General features: G+C 39.9%; 1 protein-coding gene across 2 annotated transcripts in view; it reads left to right on the forward strand.

Annotated features, from left to right (window-relative positions):
* AVEN (apoptosis and caspase activation inhibitor) overlaps positions 1 to 21,451 on the forward strand; it is a 192,656-nt gene that overhangs the window by 37,053 nt on the left and 134,152 nt on the right. For both annotated transcript variants that reach the window (XM_082835840.1, XM_082835841.1), the window contains exon 2: positions 1,755 to 1,932. In XM_082835840.1, coding sequence (XP_082691966.1) covers positions 1,755 to 1,932 — 178 coding nt within the window. The remainder of the gene's footprint in view (positions 1 to 1,754; positions 1,933 to 21,451) is intronic.

Here is a 21,451-nt window from a genome sequence, read left to right on the forward strand (position 1 = left end):
CAGATGGATTATTTTAATATATTTCACAAATTCTTTTCTTGGTAAGGATTTTATAATCTTTGGGATACTCCTTTGAATTGTATCTTTAGATTCTATATACAGCTTTTTTAAAATTTAATCTTTTTTTTTTTTTTTTTTTCGGTACGCGGGCCTCTCACTGTTGTGGCCTCTCCCATTGCGGAGCACAGGCTCCGGACGCGCAGGCTCAGGGGCCATGGCTCACGGGCCCAGCCGCTCTGCGGCATGTGGGATCTGCCCGGACCGGGGCACGAACCCGTGTCCCCTGCATCGGCAGGTGGACTCTCAACCACTGCGCCACCAGGGAAGCCCCTAAAATTTAATCTTTTATTATGGAAAATTTCAAACACATATTAAAATAGATAGAATAATATAATGAATTTCCATGTACTCATCATCCAGCTTCAGAAATGATCAATTATGCCGTTTATTTCATCTCTACCCACAATTCCTCTCCACCTATTATTTTGAAGCAAACCCACATGTCGTATCTTTGCATCCATAAATAGTTCAATATTTATTTCTAAAAGATAAAAACATTAAAAAAATGGTATCACACCAAACAATAAGTAAATAAAATAACAATATTTCCTTAATATAAGAAAATGTCTTGTTCACATTTCTTCAATAGTCTTATAAGTGATTTTCTCTAGTTATAGTGTTTGAATCAGAGTACAAATAAGTTCCCAACATGACAATGGTTACGTGTCCATTAAGCTTTTTTTTTTAGTGTTTATTTATTTTTACTTGTTGACAGTTTGCTTTATTTATTTATTTATCGCTGTGTTGGGTCTTCGTTTTTGTGCGAGCGCTTTCTCTAGTTGTGGCAAGAGGGGGCCACTCTTCATCGCGGTGCGCGGGCCTCTCACTATCACCGCCTCTCTTGTTGCGGAGCACAGGCTCCAGATGTGCAGGCTTGGTAATTGTGGCTCACGGGCCCAGTTGCTCCGCGGCATGTGGGATCTTCCCAGACCGGGGCTCGAACCCGTGTCCCCTGCATTGGCAGGCAGATTCTCAACCACTGCGCCACCAGGGAAGCCCTAAGCTTTTTTTTTTTTTAAACATTTTTATTGGAGTATAATTGCTTTACAATGGTGTGTTATTAACCTCTTTTAATCTATAGGTTTCTCCCTCCTCCCCCATCATTTTATTTTCCTTGCAATTTATTTGTTGAAGAAACTAGACCCTGTATCTTTTGTAATTTCTCACATTCTGCATTTTTCTGCATGCTGTCTTAACATTTTAATGCCCAAGTCTGGAAACTGTTCTCTGGAATGCATCTGAGTAGGTTCCCATTTAAAGCTTATAAAATATGCTTACGGAATGTGTTTGTAAAATCTGTAAACTGGAAGAACTAATTTCCATCCTAAAGTCTTTTGAATTTAAGACTCTCACAGCCTTGACTATTTCAGTAAGAAGAAACAACTCTTGAAATAGGATTACATTGGGGGTAGACTTCAGTGATTCAGTTACACAGATTTTAGGTAGGATCTCATCAGATTTCCTTTTCACAGCTAAATGAAGAGTTTACACTGAAAGTACATTCTGATATAGTGGGGTTCTCTTGAAATATTATTTAATACTTGCATAAAGCTTGGTTTATAAGATGTGCTCTTTATCGTGATACCTATGTACTATTTTTTTGTTTTCATTTGTTTTTAAAAATTTTTACTGCTAAGGCTACTAAGGTTAAGATTTCCACTGCCTGCTTATTGATTTGTCTCTAATGATTGCAGGTCGAAGATGACAGTGATGCAGAGACCTATGGAGAAGAGAATGAAGAACAGGGAAATTATTCTAAAAGGAAGATAGTTTCTAACTGGGATCGATATCAAGATACTGAAAAAGAGGTCGATAATGAAAGTGGAGAATCACAGAGGGGGACAGATTTCAGCGTTCTCCTCAGCTCTGCAGGTATGAATTCCAGTTGCGTGCGGACTGCTTAGTGCTATGAAAGTTGCATAGGCATTTATGTTCCTTTTTAAATAGCATTTTAATAACTAGAAATTCATTGTTTGTTCTTTGGATTTTAAATCCAGGTAAAGGACAGTGTGTCTAATGGTTGGCAAGGAAAAAGTGACATTTCTTTAAATGGAAATCTGGGTTTCCATGTACTGATGTAGAAAGACTTCAGTCCTGGTTGAAAGGTAAAAGGCTTTATAGGAATGAAAAATGCTAAACTCTAAATTGGGTAGGCTGAGAAACAGAAGTGTTTTCTTTGATTTCAGAGGAATTAGTACTGAAGTTTATACAAAGGTTTACAAAGTTTCTAGAATATACATTCTTTTTTCCTTTTATACTCAAGAACGTACATATTAGTGGGTAGGCACATATTGTAGCCATATGTGTCTGAATACCGATACTTTCTTTGTTGGTTTTGGACAGTCTTCTCTGTCAGCAAGGGGAGACACTCATCCCTTCTTTGACCAGCTGTTTAAGATTGACTCCGTTGAGCAACGCACAGCAGTGTGAAGCCTGAGAGTAGTAACAGGAAATGGACCAGAGCTGGTTGTATAGAGGGCTATTCCCTACCAGCGTGTGGCATAAGAATTCAAAGGAAAAATGGTGGCTAGACTTTGGGTTTTCAGGAGTTACGGATGGGGAGTGGGTGGGAGGTGGATGTGCTCATGAAAGGGCAACACGAAGGATCCTTGCAGTGCTGGTACCGATCAATATCTTGATTGTGGTAGTGGACACACAAATTCTTATATACACACACGTAAAAGTGAGTGCAAATAAAACGGGAAATCTGAATAAGATTAGTGGATTCTATCTATGTCAAATGTCAATTCCTGGTTGGGATATTATACTATAGTTGTGCAAAATGTTATCATCGGGGCCAACCGTGTAGGAGATCTTGCTGTATTATTTCTTATAACTATCTGAATTTACAATTACCTCAAAAAAGTTGCCAGGTTAAAAAAAATTTAAAGGATGAAGCTATGAGAAACAGAAATAAAGTGAAAGTAATATTTTCAGACAGTTGGCTTTGAATTTCTTCTTCTCCCCAGCTTTTATGTTGCTGTTGAGTTGTGCCTTTCTTTTTTCTCATCTGCCTGTATTTTTGAATGTCTGCACCAAACTAAGTATCATAAAGTGATGAATTGTCTTCCAAGTTAATAGAATAAACCCTTTGAGTAGGAAACGAAGAGGTAAGTGGAGAGAGTATTAGATTTGAGTAGGAGAGCAGATTCAGCCTGGGGTCTCATGTTTATGCCACGTAGCGTAACCCCCTTGTTTGGATGATGGCATCCAACTCATTGTTCAGGGACTGGTAGCTCATCTTTTTGCCACTCAGATGAGTGTTTCCCTCTCATTACCTGCATTTTGGCCAGTTATGGATTTATAAGCACTTTTTTTCAAGATAGGAGAAGGATAAAATGTGGGCTCATCAGTTTCAATTTTTACCAGCTGTTCCACTAAAAGATTTAGGGGGCAAATTGAAGTAGTGCATAAAATTAACATGTGGACTGCCTACCAGTGGATTTAATTGAATCAATTGTGTAGTCAAGTTACTAGGACGGTATCTGGCAATAAAAGAGACTGCATAAATGTTTGAAAGCAATTTAGAATGCTAGTTTAATCCAACAGTTATGCACATTGGCTTATGATTTTGGTTATTTTTTGTAGCGTTTTATTTATAACTAAAAGCCTGGCATGGTTTGGGTCTTATATGTATATTTTTCTTGTAGTCTGTCTTTGCTTACTGATTTCTTAAGTGGTTTGTTTATCGGTGATTAGTTTCCTGGGAGATCACAACTGTCACATCTTGATATGTGCTTACATTTCTTTCCCAGTTTGCTGCTGATCTATCATTTTCTTTTCACTACAGCATAAGCCTGAGAAGAGCTTCCGTGCTTTCTTCCTCTATGGTGGGGTAGGCTATATTGGATTACTTTTTAGAAGTGGAGTTCATTCTGTGATCATAAAATATTAAGAATGTCCTCTAGATAGGCTGACCATATTCCTTGGAATGATTCTGATTTTTAGTATACTGTCCTTATTTGTATAAATACATATACAACCCAGAAAAAATATCACTGACCATACTCCTTGGAATGATTCTGATTTTTTAGTATACTATCATTGTTTGTATAAATAAATATACAACCCAGTAAAAACATCATAGACGTGCGCATCGTAAACTTTCCTAGATATTGCCAAAATGCTCTCCAAAGAGGAGATGAGCTGAACTTCCTAGAGTCCGCCGTCTTTGCCAATACGTAGCACCGTTAGACTTTTTTTTTTTTTTTTTTTGCGGTATGCGGACCTCTCACTGTTGTGGCCTCTCCCGTTGCGGAGCACAGGCTCCGGACGCACAGGCTCAGTGGCCATGGCTCACGGGCCTAACTGCTCCGCGGCATGTGAGATCTTCCTGGACCGGGGTACGAACCCGTGTTCCCTGCATTGGCAGGCGGACTCTCAACCACTGTGCCATCAGGGAAGCCCTGTTAGGCTTTAAAAATTTTTTTTTTATTGTGGCCAATTGATTGAGTGGTATCTAGTTGAGGTTCCTTCAATTATTGGAGTACCCACCATTTCCAGGTACCGTTTCAGAGGCTGAGCATACAAAAGTGAAACAGAACAGACACAAACACCTGCCTCGTGGAGTTGACATTCTAGAGGGTGCAGACACAGAATAAAGAAAAGGAAACTATGTAAGATGTCAAATGGCTATAATTGCTTAGGGTAGAAGTGAAGTGAGGAGGGGCCTTTACAATTTTAGAATGGTGGCCAGAGAAAGTCTTACCAATAAGATGACATTTGAATAAAAGACCTGAGGAAGGTGAGGGAGCAGGCATTGAGGATATCTGTGGGAAGAGTGTTCCAGGCAGAGGCGGGAGCAAGTTCAAAGGCTTTGAGATAGGAGTAAAGGAAATAGCAGAGAGGCCAGCGTGGCTGGAGCAAAGTGAGCAGGTAGGCGGTGAGGTCAGAGATGCGTCGCGTGCCAGATCGCCTGGAGGCTTGTAGACCATTATAAGGATGTTGGCTTTTACTCAGAGTGAAATGTGCAGCCACTGGAGGGTTTTGAAGAGAAGAGTGATATAGCTAACTCTTGTTTTAACGGGCTCATTCTGGCTGCTGAGTTGGAATAACCTGAAGACTGGTGAGGGAGGGAGCAGGTAGACCAGTGAGGCTACTGAAATACAGTTGTTCCTCGGCATCCATGGGGGTTTGGTTCCAGGACCCCCAGTGCATAACAACATCTGTGGATGCTTAAGTCCCTTGCGTAAAATGGTGTAGTAGAGCTAGCCCTCTGTTTCCGTGGGTTCTGTATCTGCAGATTGCTGTCTGTGGTTGAATCTTAGGACGTGGAACCTGCAGATATGAAGGGCCGACTGCAATGCAGACAAGTACTGATGGTGGCTGGGCTAGGGGTGGTAGCGGTGGAGGTGGTGAAACATGGTTGAGTTTCAGATCTATTTTGAAAGAACTGCAAATGTAGGGTATAAGATCGGACTTGCACATGTGGGGTATGAGATTAAGAGATGCACGAGGATGACACCAAGATTGTGGCCTGCAGAGCTAGAAGAAGGGGTTTGACATTAAATGAGATGGATAAAACTATAGGAGGTGCTCAGTTTGCACGTGTTAAAATTGAGATGCCAGTTAGACATCTGTATTAGTCCAAATCCTGTAGGAAATAGATGGTACAGTCAATATAATTATAAAGAAGTTTTAATGAAGGAAGCATTTCCAAAGTTACAGGTAGCACGTAGGGAAAGCACAAAGATAGTACAGCATTGGGAGGGCAGGTAAAGGCAGAGATGTTACCACCCCTGTTACTAGAACTCTGAAGGAGAGCTTCATGTGAGAAGTTTGCCTTGAGAGGATGAATCACCTTCGGGTCTAAAGATGTAGCCAGCAAAGGTGACTCTACAGGGAGAGGGACAGGGGAAGAAGTGCTCTGGTCTTGGACTCCTTTTTTCCTTCATTCTCCTTCCAAAGCTCCCCCATAAGCCTAACCTACTGGAAGTCAGAAGGCAAGGGAAGCCTGAAGCTGTGATCCATATAGATCAACCTCCTAGGGCAGAACAGAGAGGGGATGGGTGGAGAGTGAATCTGGAGTGATAACTGCAAGAGACCTAGCACAACACCCAACAGGAAATATTGGAAATATTTCCAAGTAGCTTGTTGGATAAAGGTATCTGGGGTTCAGGACCCGGGTTTGGACAGGAGATAAACATTTGGGTGATGCCAGATGGTATTTAAAGTCATGAGAATGCGTGAGGATGACCAAGGGAGTTATTGAGTAGAAAACTACTGAGCCCTGGGTACCACAGTGTCTAGAGGTTAGGGAAATGAGAAAAAAAACAGCAAAGGAGAATGAAGAAGGAATGAAGGAGTGTTTCCAGGAAGAAAGAGGGATTTGTGTCAAACACAGCTGACGACAACCAAGAATTGACAGTTGAATTTAACAACATAAGGTTACTGGTGAGCTTAGCTACAGAAGTTTTGTTGGAGTGGTGGGATAAATTCTTTCTTGGATTCAAAAAGAATATGGAAGGAGAGACATTTGAGACAGAAGGTATAAACAGCTATTAATATTGAGGAATTTTGTTTATAAAGGGAAGGAGAATAATGGGCTGGTGGAGGAAGTGGGTCAAAACATATTTTTTAAACATGGGAGAAGTGATTGCATGTTTATCTGTTGATAGAAAGATCCAGAAAAGAGGTCAAAAATAATGTGAGAAGAGGTGAGAATTGCTGGATCTGTGTTCTTTGGTCCACATGAGGTGATGGAATCGTTTGTACAGATGGAGCGAGTGCCCACTGCCAGGGGCTGGGCCAGTTTTTCAACTGTAATTGGAGGAAACCCAGAATATTTGGGCATAGGTGTAGGTAGTAGGTGGGTAGATGTGATGGGGGCTTGAGGAAGCCGTCTTCTGATTGCTTCTGTTTTCTTAGTGAAATGAGAAAGCTGTCAGTGAGAGTCAGGGAGGAGGTGTTGGAGATGTGAGGAGAGAGTAGAAGTTAAGAAATAGTTATCTACAGAAGACAAACTCATGGTTGCCAAAGGGGAAGGGAGGGGGATAAATTACGAGTATGGGATTAACAAGTACAAACTACTGTACATAAGATAGATAAGCAACAAGGATTTACTGTATAGCACAGGGAACTAGATTCAGTATCTTATAATAACCTATAATGAAAAATAGTCTGAAAAAATAGACTGAATCACTTTGCTGCATACCTGAAACTAACATAATATTGTAAATCAACTACATTTCAGTAATCAAAAAGTACTAAAAAAAAAAAAGAAAAGAAACAGCTGTCTAGAGAGTGGGAAACTGAATGAAATAGGAAAATGTGGTATGGTTGCTGGGTGCTCATGGCCGCCCACGGGAGGTTGATGGTCATGAATTTAAGGTGAGAAAAGGTGTGTTTTTTCCCCCATTCGCATTCTGCTGTGTGGGTGCAGGTATGGAGGGATGGAGAGTAGGATTTAATCATGATTATATCGTTGTCCAGCCCAGCAAATGCAACGAAGTGAGAAACAGAAAAGGGATGATTAGAATGATTGCCGTTGCGTTCAAGCTGGGTAAAGAGAGACGTGCAGGCACGAGAGAGGTGAGGGGCAGAGGAAAGACAGTGGGATCAGTGGACTATAGATTTCTCTGTGCAGAAGGATTGTTGACCTCCTTGAAGGGGTATGAGTCGGAAAGTGGGGAAGAGGCGGCCATAGAGTGGAGCATTTCAAGTTTGGGTTTAGTGGGGCAGAGGTTGTAAATGATGCTAATGATGTGCTCTAGTATGAAATCGTGAGGGAGTGTCTGAGCTGGCGTGGAGGCCTGGGTGGTTGCATTTCCTGAGCTAACTGTTGAGGCTGAGCATCTTTGTTTTGCTGTGCTCGCTTGCTTCTGTGGACGCCTGCACACATTCTTTGACCATTTGGCTTGTTTGCTTTTCATTGACATATATTTTTAATATATTCTTGATACTGTTGATGTTTATTTTTACAGATACCTTCTATTATGGGATTTTTCTCTTACTTTTGTAATGGTATCTTTTGGTGCATGGTTTTATGTTTTAATGTAATTGAATTTATCAACTTTCTGTCTTACAGTTTGTGTTGTTTCGTGCCTTGTTTGGGAAATTCATCTTTCCCTCCAGATCACAAAGATATGTTCTCTTATATTTCCTCTTACAAATTCAAATTTTGCTTTGTTTTCTGAAGCGTGTTAAATTTTATCAGTTGCTACATTCTTTCACAACCTTTAAAAAAGAAAAACCTTATTGAGGTATTATTGACATATAAAAAGCTGTTCATATTTAACATATACAACTTGATGAGTTCGGGGATTAAGTTTGTACCTGTGAAATAGTCACGGCCATAGAATGTCCATCAACCCCCCAAATTTCCTCCCATCTGCTTTATCTTATTATTAATTTTGGTGGTAAGGACACTTAAGATCTACCCTCTTAGCAAATTTTAGGTATACAATACAGTATTGTTAGCTACAGGTACTCTGCTGTGTAGTAGATCTCTACCGCTTACCTATCTTGTATAACTGAAACTTTTACAACCATTTTTAGATTAGTGGAGTGAGGTGGCATGATTACTCCACCTTGCATTTCAGTCTTCTAAAGAGTATATAACTTTTCACGGTAGAACAGATCTGGATTTGAATCCTATTCTATCATGTTTTTGTCTAATCTTAGGCAACGCTATTTCTCTCAGTAGGAAATGCAGGAATAGTAGGAAGTAACAGTGTTTGATTTGGTGATGTCAGCATCTTATCCCAAATTTACCACTGATTTTAGTTCTGCTTAATGTGTAACCAAGGTACCTAGATTTACTATTTACCTGAAATTTTTTGTTGATAGAAGCTTAGTTAACTGTGTTCAGTAAAATAAAGTCCAATTTCTTTTTTTCCTTGAATGTTAGACATAATAGCAATGGTTGCCAACAGAATTTATACATCTTTGTTTTCCTGAGAAATTAAAAGTTATCCTTGGGTATAATATAACTGACTTATTGAGTCTATTTCTTGAATAATCAGTGGTGGTGGTCTGAGTTACTAAACATTTAAAAGTTGGTGGCCTTAAGTTAAGTCATAAAACAGTCTTTTCCCCTTTCCAGCGCTTTGTTCCCTATAGTTATTAATCTGCTTTTCTCCCCCATCTTGGTGTCCGCCACATGTCATGAAGGATCACCATTGCCATTGCAATGTGTCATCCAGACTTGGTTTCCCAGTCAGGGGCTCTTTGCTTTGGACTGTTCTTTAGACATGATTTCCTATTCCAGAATTAGCTGTGCTTTGCATACACCTCTGGTCCAATTCTCAACTGCCATTCTGAAGGCAGACCTTCTGCTAAGAGTATACCTAGCTTAATGGGGTGTTCTTCTCCTAGTAGGGTTTCCATTACAGTGGTGAATTTTTGAAGACCATGAATGAACTCAAAGAGTGAATTTCTGTTGTGCACACAGTTGGTGTATATGTATGTTGGTATATTAACTTTGGAAGACAGTTTGTCATTTTCCAGTAAAGTTGACGCTCCAGTACTTCCAACCTTGGAAGATACTCTAGAGAAATTCTAGCACGTGTGTATCAGGAGACATGTGCATGAATGTGCATAGCTGTATTTGTTCAGAAGAGCCACAAATGGAAGCAACTCAAATGCCCATTAACAGTGGGTTGAGTACATAAATATTGTAAGTGGATGAATCTCTGAAACCTTATGTGAATACCTCCAAAATACCTCAGTATGATTCTATCCATAGAAAGTTCAAACACAACAAAAAGTAAACTGTGTTATTTAGGGATGCATGTTTAAATGGTAAAATGAAAATCAAGGACATGATTATTACAAAAATCAGGGCTGCAGTCACCTCCAGTGGAGAGATGAGGGGAAATGATTGGGAAGGGCGCATAGTAGGTGTGCGTTGGGGTTGGTAGGGAGGCTTCTGTGGCGTCGGCGGTATTCTATTTCTTGATCTGGATAATGGTTCCTTGTGTTTGTTTAATAATCCTTTAAGTTGTCTATATTCATTGCCTATTCTTTACGTATCTCTCTATACAAGGGGAAAAAAAAGTCTAAAAATGGACTTCTCACGGTAGAATTTCAGTTACTACCATAGACCACGGGAAACATTTTGGGAGAAGCAGCCCTTTTCAGCACCTTCAACCTGTGTCTTCAACATGCAGGTGCTTTCTGCTTTGTTTGAGTTTCTGGCTAAGGGCAGTGGCATCTCATTTTTATAAATGGAGGATATGGGAAGGGGACTAGTTTGCTTGAAGTCCTTTTTCTGGTAGGATTGGGAGTCTTCAGACATCTGTTTAGTACTCTTTCTGGAAGCCTTCATCTTATAGCTAATCATGCCTTCAGCTTTTCTTTTTGAACAGTATTCTTGCAGTTCTAGGTTATGTTTCAAAACCTTTGAAAATGACACCATACTGTCACATTCAGGCATAAAAACTTAGATCTTTAGGCATTTTTTCTGCCTCCTACTTTGTTTTTCAAATGGTGAGTTATTGAAACCATGCCATGTGCTTTATTATTTTTCTTTTCAGATGTCACAGATAACCAGAGTTAGACAGATGTTTACAGTGTGAGCAGGATGCACTGAAGCAACGTTGAAGATAAACATGAGGAAAACAGTCTTTTATGTGCAAGTCTATAAGCTGTTTATTTATTTATTATTTATTTATTTATTTATTTATTTTTGCGGCACGTGGGCCTCTCACTGCTGTGGCCTCTCCCGCTGCAGAGCACAGGCTCCGGACGCGCAGGCCCAGTGGCCATGGCTCACGGGCTCCGCGGCATGTGGGATCCTCCCGGACCAGGGCACGAACCCGCGTCCCCCGCATCGGCAGGCGGACTCCCAACCACTGCGCCACCAGGGAAGCCCTAAGCTGTTTATTTTAAGTGGAACAAATAAAAATGATTAGACTACAGTTTGGTCAGCATAGTTCTCTAGGCATATTTTCATTTAAAGCTGTTATAGGAAAAGCCCATCTATCCTATAGATGGGATGCTGCCTGATTCATGAATCATTGAATAAAGCCAATTAGACCTTCAAAAAAAAGCTACTATATATCTTCCTCAGTGTAATTTTAAGAAAAGTTGATTTTGGGGGGAGATTTTAATTATAATATTAGATTTTCTTGCCTCTGCATCCTTTTGCCAGCAATTAGACTGAAAGGGAAAAGAAGGCTGTCACTCTAGCAGCCTGTATTTTTTCATTAAACTTTGAACCTTTTTTCCCGTGAAGCAGTGGGACAGTTTGAGTTGTATTTGCCCTCTTTGATTTAGTTCTTTTGTTTTTTCTTTTTATTTGATATGTATTTTATTGGTTTTTACTAATATATTCTTATATTATGAAGGCAATTTAGTGGAAATACATTCCCTTTGATATTGGAATCATTTGAAATAACAAGCAGAACTATACATTAAAAAAATTTTTATTTGAAAAACAACAACAAAAAGACAGGTTAAACCACACACACAGGTTAAAACACACACACACACACACACACACACACACACACACACAAATCTTTCCTTTCATACAGCTGGACATTGAAGTGGGTCTAATTTGATTTTCTTATTTTCAAACCTCCAAAGATAGAAGCAGCTGAATACCTAGAAATTTGTTTGCTACCCTACTGGTCTCCTGCACCATTGTGTTTTCTGTTGTTTTGATGAAGACTCTTTGTCTACTTTTACTGGTCCAGCTGCTTCATTTTTATCATGTTTATCATTAACTATCAATTTTCATCCTCTTGCTCTGAAACTGTAGTTTTCCTTAAACAGACGCAGCCTAGGCAGCTTTAATTCCTTTTCCTTTTCCTGTAAATCTGTGACCTTTTGATTTCCATTTGTTGAGGGATTCTGGTTGATCCACCACGATTGTTTTCAGCGCTGTGTTTTATCTCTCCTGGTACTCCCCACCTCTCTTCTTTGTTCTTTAATTGGAGGTGACCGTTATTGGCTTCTTCGGCTATATCTAGTGCTTCTTCAGCTTTCTCAGGAAATAGAATTATTTCTCTCTTTTGCACCTCTGATAAAGTCTATCCGCTTTATCTCCCCACAGTTTGAGGAAAGGAAGTGTAGATCTTCTCTACAGGTCGGATCATCTAAGTCATCCAAAAAACTCAGCAAAAATCTAATCTTCTAGAGATTTCATTTCTTCATTTATAGCACTGCTGTTTTTCTTCTTCTTTAGCTCTCAATTTAGCTTATACTTCATTTTGCCTTCTCTCTCTCTCTTTTATTTTTTTGCAAATTAATCTTTCTCGAAAAGTATTAGAGAGTCTCTTTATGCTTTTGGTCAGAGGTCTCAGTTTCTCATTTGAATATTTTGTGCTTCACCTTTATCTTCTAATCTTTCTTTTGTCACCTAGGGTTGTACCAGTTGAGAAGCCTTTTATATAAATGGATCTGTTTTTACATCATTTTTTATGGTCATCCGTCATCAGACATTTTATACTCATCAGAGAGTTTTGCATGGAGAGCTTCTGATTTTAGCTTTATCTTTATTTATTTTCATGGGTTTTGACTTTGATTTTCTTACTACTTCTATTAAAGTCTGAGGGATTTTAACCTGTTGAATTATATTATCTCCGGAGGTACCCAGCTTTCATGCAGTTTGATCTGTTCCTTAAAAAATTTGTCTTATGGCAAACTGTAGTCAAATAACACTTGGTTCGATGACTGATTTTGGTCCCAGAGCAGCCATTTTCTCACCACCACCATTTTTGGCTGTTGTTGCTGTCTTCCTGAGCCCAGTCCTTCAGAGCTGAGCCGTGGTAACTGAAATGTCTCAAGTTCATTTTATGAACTGAATGTTTATTTAGACTATTAGATAATTTAGATTATTCTTACTAGAAATTTTACTGAGAGAACATTATTGAATCTTTTTGGATTTGACTTGTATTCCAGATACTGTTCTGGTTGATAAATGTCTAACTGGCTACATCATCCAGTCTGCATGTTACATTCTAACAGCATCTACATATTCCTCTCAACTCTGCTGTCTACCCTCTCAGTCTGTTTATTCTTGTGGACTCATACTTCCCTTTAAAAAATTACCCTCATTTAAAAGAGGGTTTTGGGAAGCAGAGCAAATAAATGCTCATGATCAATGTCATATTTAAGTGGAAGTTGATAAGTTCTCTTTACTTGCTCTAGAAAGAGAATAAAAGAGTTATTTTGGTAAAAGCTTTAATGAAGGTCAGGGTAGAACCTCTTCTAATATAAAGAGCATGGAACATGAATTTAAAGGCTATGAAAAGGGCAGACATAACCATAGGATTGTGATAACAAAGTCATCTATTTCAGTAAGTGTACCCAAAGTGTTGTATGTGTATTTTGGTTGTAGAATGGAAGGCGCATTGGATTGAAGGATGTCAGCGAACTGTCTTGGTTCTGGTTGTCACTTACTAACTACATGCCTTTGGGGGAGTGAAACTCTCGGAACTTCCTTTTTCATTTTTTTAAACTGTAAAAAATAATACCTGGTTTAATACTTGCTTTAATCCAGGATGGTTGTAGGGATCATGTAGAACTATTAAATAAACTATAAAGTGCTGTAAAATGTTAAGAACTATTTTATAGGCAAAGACAAGCAAACCGTTGGGGTAGATATACAGTGTAAGTGTGACGATTGAGAAAATCTAGTTGTATTTAAAATCATGCCATTAACATGGGGCCATCATTAAAGTAACAGCATAATACTGACATATATAATTAGAATATAAAACACAATAGCCATTAGCTCGTTTTCTCTCTTATGGGATTTGTTGACCTCTTTCAATCTCTACAACTACAGAGGTGACACAGGGAACTTGAAAGATGATTAAAAATGGGAAAAATTGGATCTGTGATGAAAGGTTTATGATGCTAAGGAAAAGAAGTCTGAGAAGTGATTTAATAATTATGTCATATGTGTTCCAGGCCCTAAAGACAATGGAAAAAACCAAATGGGCTCAACTAAAATGTAAGGGAAATCGATTAGATATTCATGTACATTTTGTACATGACATGTTAACTGGGCATCTGAGGGAGAGTTGGGGAATCATCCTAACTGTGGAAACCTTTCAGAATCGATATGGTCTCATTTGACTGGAATGGATCCAACCATTGTCCTTCCTGTGGCACAGGGACAGGCAAGGTGATTTGTCAAGGAATTTAATTTTATTATTTATTTATTTGGCTGTGCCTCGCGGCTTGCAGGATCTCAGTTCCCCTACCAGGGATTGAACCGGGCCACAGCAGTGAAAGCGCCGAATCCTAACCACTAGGCCACAAGGGAACTTCCAGGCAACTTATTTTTAAATCCTATAATTCTGTTCTCCTGGCTTCTTTAAATTTTGCAATGATTCTATAGCATTTTACTCAAGCATTAAGTTAACACTTCCAGTGTTCTCAGAAGGGTTAGGCTTAAAATAAGTAAGTGGGGGGTGTGTGTGTAAATGGATCCCTGTGGCCATTAGTGACCCTGTGGCAGCAAATGACCTTAAGCTAACAAGCTGATGGCAATAAGTACTGCCATTTCCTGAATACCTAGCAGGTGCAGGATGTAGGCTTTTTCTGTATCATTGATTTGGAATGGTACCTACAGGGTAGATTTCATTATCTCTACATGTGTTGAAATTAAGCCTTAAAAACAATGTTAAATAATATATGCAACATTCACACATTTAATATGCAGCAGAATAAGGATTCAAACTTAAGTATGCCTGGCTTCAGAGTTGGTATCTTTCCCATTTGACACTCTCCATTAAAGTCTACATGTACATCATTATCTAAGATACACGTTCTCTTGTATATCTGTCTCCGCAAAAGGAAGCTTTATTGTTGACACTTGGTCTGCATCTTGGGACAGGGTTTGTGGTTGGTTAAGAAGCTGCCATGGGGCTGGAGGCAGATGTCCAGAGGCCAGGGAGCTGCAGCAGGGCCTTAGAAGGTGCGGCCCCTGGAGGCTTCTAGTCATGCTTACGGCTGAGCGTTTCAAAGAGGCCTCGCCCAGCCCTGCCTCAGGCTGGCCCGAGGAGGTTGCTCAGGTGGTTGTCCTTCCTGATGAATTTCACCTCGTCTTCCAGGAAGTGTTTCTCCAGGAAGTCCAAGAGACGGGAGTCTCTGTGGGCAGAACCCAGGGCGTGCAGCTTCAGCAGGACCTGGTTCAGGGTTTCCTCTAGGGCCAGGGCCCCTTCCTTGCCACCCAGACTGTGACCTCACTCATCTTGAGGCCACCTCTTCATGTCCTGGAAGAGGACTCAGCTGCAGCCCCGGTTCTGGATCTTCTAGAGATGTTTGGTGCCCTTGCATTTTCCCGGCAGCTCATCGCCAGCCACACTTTTGCAGCTGGAATGGAAGCCCAGAGAGAGGGAGGTGTAGGAAGCCCACAGATGCAGGTTGATCAGGTGGGTGATAGCAGCTTTGACCTTGGTGGAATAATTCTGGTGGATCTGGGAGCTCATGGTTGATTGGCGACAAGGAGCTAAGGACAAAATCTGGGGTTAACTGTTGCGGGAAGCAAAGGATGGCAAGGAGATGTCCTGGAGGCTGCAGCTGGAGAGGGGATTTGAGGGGTGATCAAGAGGCTGGAGTAAGGGGGCAAATCTTGGGTCTATTCCACCTAACACTGCTGAGGCAAGAGGCAGGTCCGAGGACTGCCTGGTGCTGTTGATTCTTTTGGTCAAAAAAAAAAAGCCAATATCAAATGAATTTGATGGAAAAAAACCTCAAATATGTCTTTTCCATCTGAAAGGTGACATAACTCAAAAGATTAAAACCCATACAGGATACTGCATTGTATATTCTTAGTGTATCGTCATACTTGAAGGGAGTGGAAGGAATACCTTCGCATGATTTGTTACGAGAATACTGCATGTCTCAGCATTTTCAGTTAACCTAAGAATGGAACTGATGTTAATGAAATACCAATATATACTGCTTAAGTTTGTGACTGAGTGTGGTGTACGTTCCCCACATAGCTTTTCATAATCTGTGGTGGGAATTCCTCTTGGAAATTAAATCTGTATCTTACACGTTTTGCTGGCACTTGTAGAAGGGACTTAATAGTCACGTGATCATTATCTATTATCCCTTAAATATTGCATCCTGTGTATTGTACATAGAGGGAGGTGTTTCAGTGTTAATGACACTGCTAGTCTCTTAAAATCATGAAGTTTGAGAAGGTTTTTCTTCATCTATTCATCTATCATTTACTAGCTAAGTAGATAATTTATGTGGTTTTGATATTTACCTTGAGAATTCTGTGACAGAGTGTTCTGCCTTGTTTTTATAGAGTTTAGTCTTTATGAAATTTTACAGTGAAATTTGAGGTTATCATGAATAACTTTGGATAACCAAAATTAGTAGAATTCTAAGTTTGTCGTCACGAATTTCTACCTCCATGGTGGGAATGCAACGGGAATCACATCTGTCAGAGAGACAGTCAGGCACCCAGGCTTTCTGGCATCTCCTGTTTAGAAAATTATAGAAACTTTCAGTTTTAGAGATAGAAGAATCCTTGGAGGTAATTTTTTCATTATCTTTTCATTTCCTTTCTTGAGTTTCTATTTTTGAACATTTTCTAGAAATTAAGAGAATGAAGCTTAAGGAGATTAAGTGACTGTGTCCATGGTCTTGATATCGAGCAGCTGTCTTTGGCTTCAAACTCAGGATTTCTAACTTGTAGTCATTCCTTTAGCAAACACTTAACAAGTGTCTACACTGTGTCCCATGTCATGCCAGGTGTTAAGGGTACAGAAATGCCTAAAACATTCCCTGTGATTAAGATTATTGTTGGAACCTCCTACACTGTTGGTGGGAATGTAAATTGATACAGCCACTATGGAGAACAGTATGAAGGTTCCTCAAAAAACTAAAAATAGAATTACCATATGATCCAGCAATCCCACTCCTGGGCACATACCCGGAGAAAACCATAATTCAAAAAGATACATGCACCCCAGTGTTCATTGTAGCACTATTTACAATAGCCAGGTCACGGAAGCAACCTAAATGTCCATCAGCAGAGGAATGGATAAAGATGATGTGGTATATATATGCAATGGAATATTACTCAGCCATAAAAAGGAACGAAATAGTGCCATTTGCAGAAATGTGGATAGACCTAGAGACTGTCATACAGAGTGAAGTAAGTCAGAAAGAGAAAAACAAATATTGGATAATATCGCTTATATGTGGAATCTAGAAAAATGGTACAGATGAACTTATTTGCAAAGCAGAAACAGACACAGATGTAGAGAACAAACTTATGGACACCAAGGGGGGAAGGGGGGTGGCATGCATTGGGAGATTGGGATTGACATATATACACTACTATGTATAAAGTAGACAACTAATGAGAACAGGCTGTATAGCACAGGGAACTCTACTCCGTGCTCTGTGGTGACCTAAATGGGAAGCAAATCTAAAAAAGAGGGGATATATGTATACGTATAACTGATTCACTTTGCTGTACAGCAGAAACTAACACAACATTGTAAAGCAACTAGACTCCAATAAAACTTAATTAAGAAAAAAAAAGATGATTGTTGGGAGAGGCAACAGGGGTCCTGAGCATTCCTGCCTGTTCCTGCTGGACGAGCCAAGAATGCGGGACCCTGCCCATTCTCTACCTGAGGCAACAAGCAACCGTGAGGGATGAGGTAACATCTCCCCCAGGCAAAGGTCGGGCTTGCTTCCACTTACTGTAAGAGCGGTGAGTCTCCTAAGCTTAGTGTTCCTTTCCTGTAACATGACCCATAGCATGTGGAGGATTCCATGACGGGCTCTTCGAATTACTGCTCTGAGGCAGAGGGGGCCTGAGAAACCACTGCAAACGAACATGAAGCTTTGGCCATGAGTATTCATGTCCTTGGTCTCTGATCCAGGAGTCTCATGTCTTCTGCCAGCATCCATGGAACCGTAATAGGCTAACTTATTATCTTACAAATAGGATAAAATCTCAGACCCTGAATAGTCCTTGGCAAGTATCAATCGTGGGAAAATACAGGTGAGAAAACCAACAATTACAGTTCAATGTAGGCAGCACAGAACTGTGGAACAACCAAGGGAGGGCACCCAGTTCATCTTGGGAAGGTCAGAGAGGCTTTTCTGAGTGCATTGCCGTTGACCTGATCATACTGGATTGTGTGGCTATTGAGGGTAGATCTTTTTATCCTCAGTATTTGGCACGGTACCCAGCACATGGTTCATGACTGTAAGCTTGCCGAATGGATGAGTAAACTGTTACTTGTAGCTGCTGGTTGTGATTTACTGCATCGGTGGTCCATATATTTGCTACTACAGTTTGTCTCCTTTTTCAGAACTGTAGTCCTGGGAAGGTAGTCTTCAATGAAAAGCAACTCACTTCGACACCTAGCATAAATCTATTCCAACAAGTGAGGAAGGTGGTCAAGTTGCAGGATATCTTGCATGTGGATTCATTTAATACTAAGTAATATTAAGGCCCAATTATTTGTTTCTTGACTTTTAAATTTTCTAATACTACTTAGATTTTTCAGAAGAGTTGCAACACTAGTTCCCTTATACCCTTCACCTAGCTTCCCCTAATGTTAAATAACATCTTAGATAAACATGGTACCTTTATCAAAACTAAGAAATTAATGTTGGTATACTACAGACTTTATTTGAATTTCCCCATTTTCTCCCCACTTTCTTTGTGCTTTCTTTGTTCTAACTCAGGATACCACATTGCATTTATTTAGCTCCTTAGTCTCCTCCAATTTGTGACAGTTTTTCAGTCTTCTCTGGACACTTTCGAAGAATAGTGGGTAGGTATTTCATAGGATCCCTCAGTTTGGGTTTTTCTGATATTTTCTGGTGATTGGACTGAGGTCTTGGATTTTTGGGGGGATACCACAGAGATGGTGTGCCTTTCTTGTTGGCACACATGCTATCAATGTGACATTACTGATTGTGTTGACTCTGATCCCTTGATGAAGATGGTATCTGTCAGGTTTCTCCACTGTCACGTTACTCCTACTCTCTGTTCACTGAGTCCTCACACTGAAGGGGATGGGAATTAAGCTTCACCTACGCGGGGGAGGAGTGTCAAGGAATTGGTGGGCATATGCTAAAATAGTGACAGTAAATAATAACTATCTTGGGGGAAATATTTTTAGGTTATGCAAATGTCCTATTGCTCCTTAAAGGCTCAGGAGAACCAGTTCTCTCAGAATGAGGCCAAGAGTTGCCTGGAACAAAGCATTTATATTAATTGAATCGGGTGAATGAGGGTACATTTGTTAAACAAGGTAAAACATCAATAATTGATTTTAATTTCTTCATTAATCAGTTACAAAATGCTTATTTATCTCTGAGGATGTGTTGGCTACCAATTAAGAAGGTACGTATGTATGTGTGTATATATATGTGTGTGTGTGTATGTGTATTTATGCATGTGTTTGTGTGTGTGTGTGTGTGTATATATGAATAGCTTCATTCCAAATGACTTGTATACATGTCTAAAGTCCATTGATCAGAAAAACTTCATTTAAAGAATAGATATATATGTATAACTGAATCACTGCTGTACACCTGAAACTAACACAACATTGTAAATCAACTAAACGTCAATTAAAAAAGAAACTTTTTTTTAATGTTGTGCTTCTTGTGCAAGAGACTGTCTTGATGTCCCATGCAATCAGGAGGTGCAGTCTTCCAAAAGGTACTCTAGCAGTTGATAGATGAGAGGCAGGCATGCTTCTGTTAGCCAGCAGTCATCCCAGCACGTACCACCTATGTGGCTAATCTTCCATGGAAGTTGGGGTAATTCTAGGGTAGCCTTTGTTGCCCCAGGTGCTGTCCAAACAGGGGCTGGTCCAGAGAGAGAATCTGTTTAATGTGTCTTTAGATGGATAAGGGGAAAAACATCCTGACATTTTGATGTATGACATAACCATTTATCCTTACTGCTATTCTCAGCAGCCCCATAATCTGAAAGTACTCTTGCTTAGATATTTGAGTTGAGTAAGAGAAAATCTGGAATAGTATTTGGTACAGTGCTACGGTGCTAGATGTGGGTAAGGACTTACAGCAGTTAAAAAGAATTTGTGGGCTTCCCTGGTGGCGCAGTGGTTGAGAGTCTGCCTGCCGATGCAGGGGACACGGGTTCGTGCCCCGGTCCGGGAAGATCCCACATGCCGCGGAGCGGCTGGGCCCGTGAGCCATGGCTGCTGGGCCTGTGCGTCTGGAGCCTGTGCTCCGCAATGGGAGAGGCCACAACAGTGAGAGGCCCGGGTACCTCAAAAAAAAAAAGAATTTGTAAAATCTTAAAAAAATATGTGATCACGATTTGGCAGTGATCAAACCATTGGACTGAAATTTGGTTTCTTAACCATATGTTATTGCTTTGCTCCAGAACAGATTTTAGTGATGAGCTATTGTCAGGAATACTTTCATTTCTTTTTTCTTTCTTTCTTTTTTTTTTTTTGCAAAGCACAGCATTTCTAATTCTTGGGGTCATCAGAGTAGGGTTTAGATGAGAGGAGGGGGTATTCTTGCAGGAATTTGCAATGGAGAAGGCAACATTGTTGTGCTATGTATTGGGGCCATTTCATATTAATTTAGGTTGAATAACAATATCTGCCTTAATTTGGGGTGGAGGGGGTTGATGAGGTGTAGACATAAACAAATTCAAACAAAATGTGTTAAAATAGTTCTTATTTGTAGAGCACTTGGCCAGGTAGTTGGTACTTTATGTACAACATTCTCTTTAACTTCAAGATAACCCTGCAAGGTTGGTACTGGACCGTTTTACAAATGAGGCCAATTAAGCTCAAGGAAGTTAGATAATTTGCCTAATGTCACATCACTAGTATATGGTGAAACTGCAGTGTAATTTTCTATCAGCCTGATTCCAAAACCCATCACTATTCTTTACTGAACTCTTACCTTCTGACTATGCACGCAGTTGGCTGTGTGGCAGTAGTCCCTTTTGGTATATTGTATAGAAAATGAGTCATTTCATGGTCTGGGAATAGTTACGTCCCACCCCCCTGCCCCCCTTGTAGTAAAAACAAACAAACAAAACGTTTAGCTACTTTAAAAAAGTTATCTTTGTTGTATAGTTTGTTGCCTTTCGATCTGCTCATGAGAATGGAAACATTACTCTTATTACCTGCTACTTGTTTCATTTATACTGAAAAGTATGGAAGAATAGGGATTTACTTCAACTCTCTGACTTATTATGACAGAGGTACTCAGGAGCTCTAACACGGAAATGAGTTTTTCTTGACTGCTGGTAATTAGCAGCTGGAGCAAGAGAATAATTGTGTTAACCTATTTATGCAGCGTATGTGTGAATGAAATTCATCTGCTTCACATTAGGAAAATTGACAAGGCGTCACTATTGTTAATATTTTTCACATTACCCTCTTGGATTTTTTATTTGGATGTCTTCATATAATTTTGAGAGAAAATCCAAAGGGATTGTTGCCAGGGCTTAGAG

This window comes from Leucopleurus acutus, assembly GCF_964270905.1.
Source record: "Leucopleurus acutus genome assembly, chromosome: 1".
NCBI classification, from domain to species: domain Eukaryota; kingdom Metazoa; phylum Chordata; class Mammalia; order Artiodactyla; family Delphinidae; genus Leucopleurus; species Leucopleurus acutus.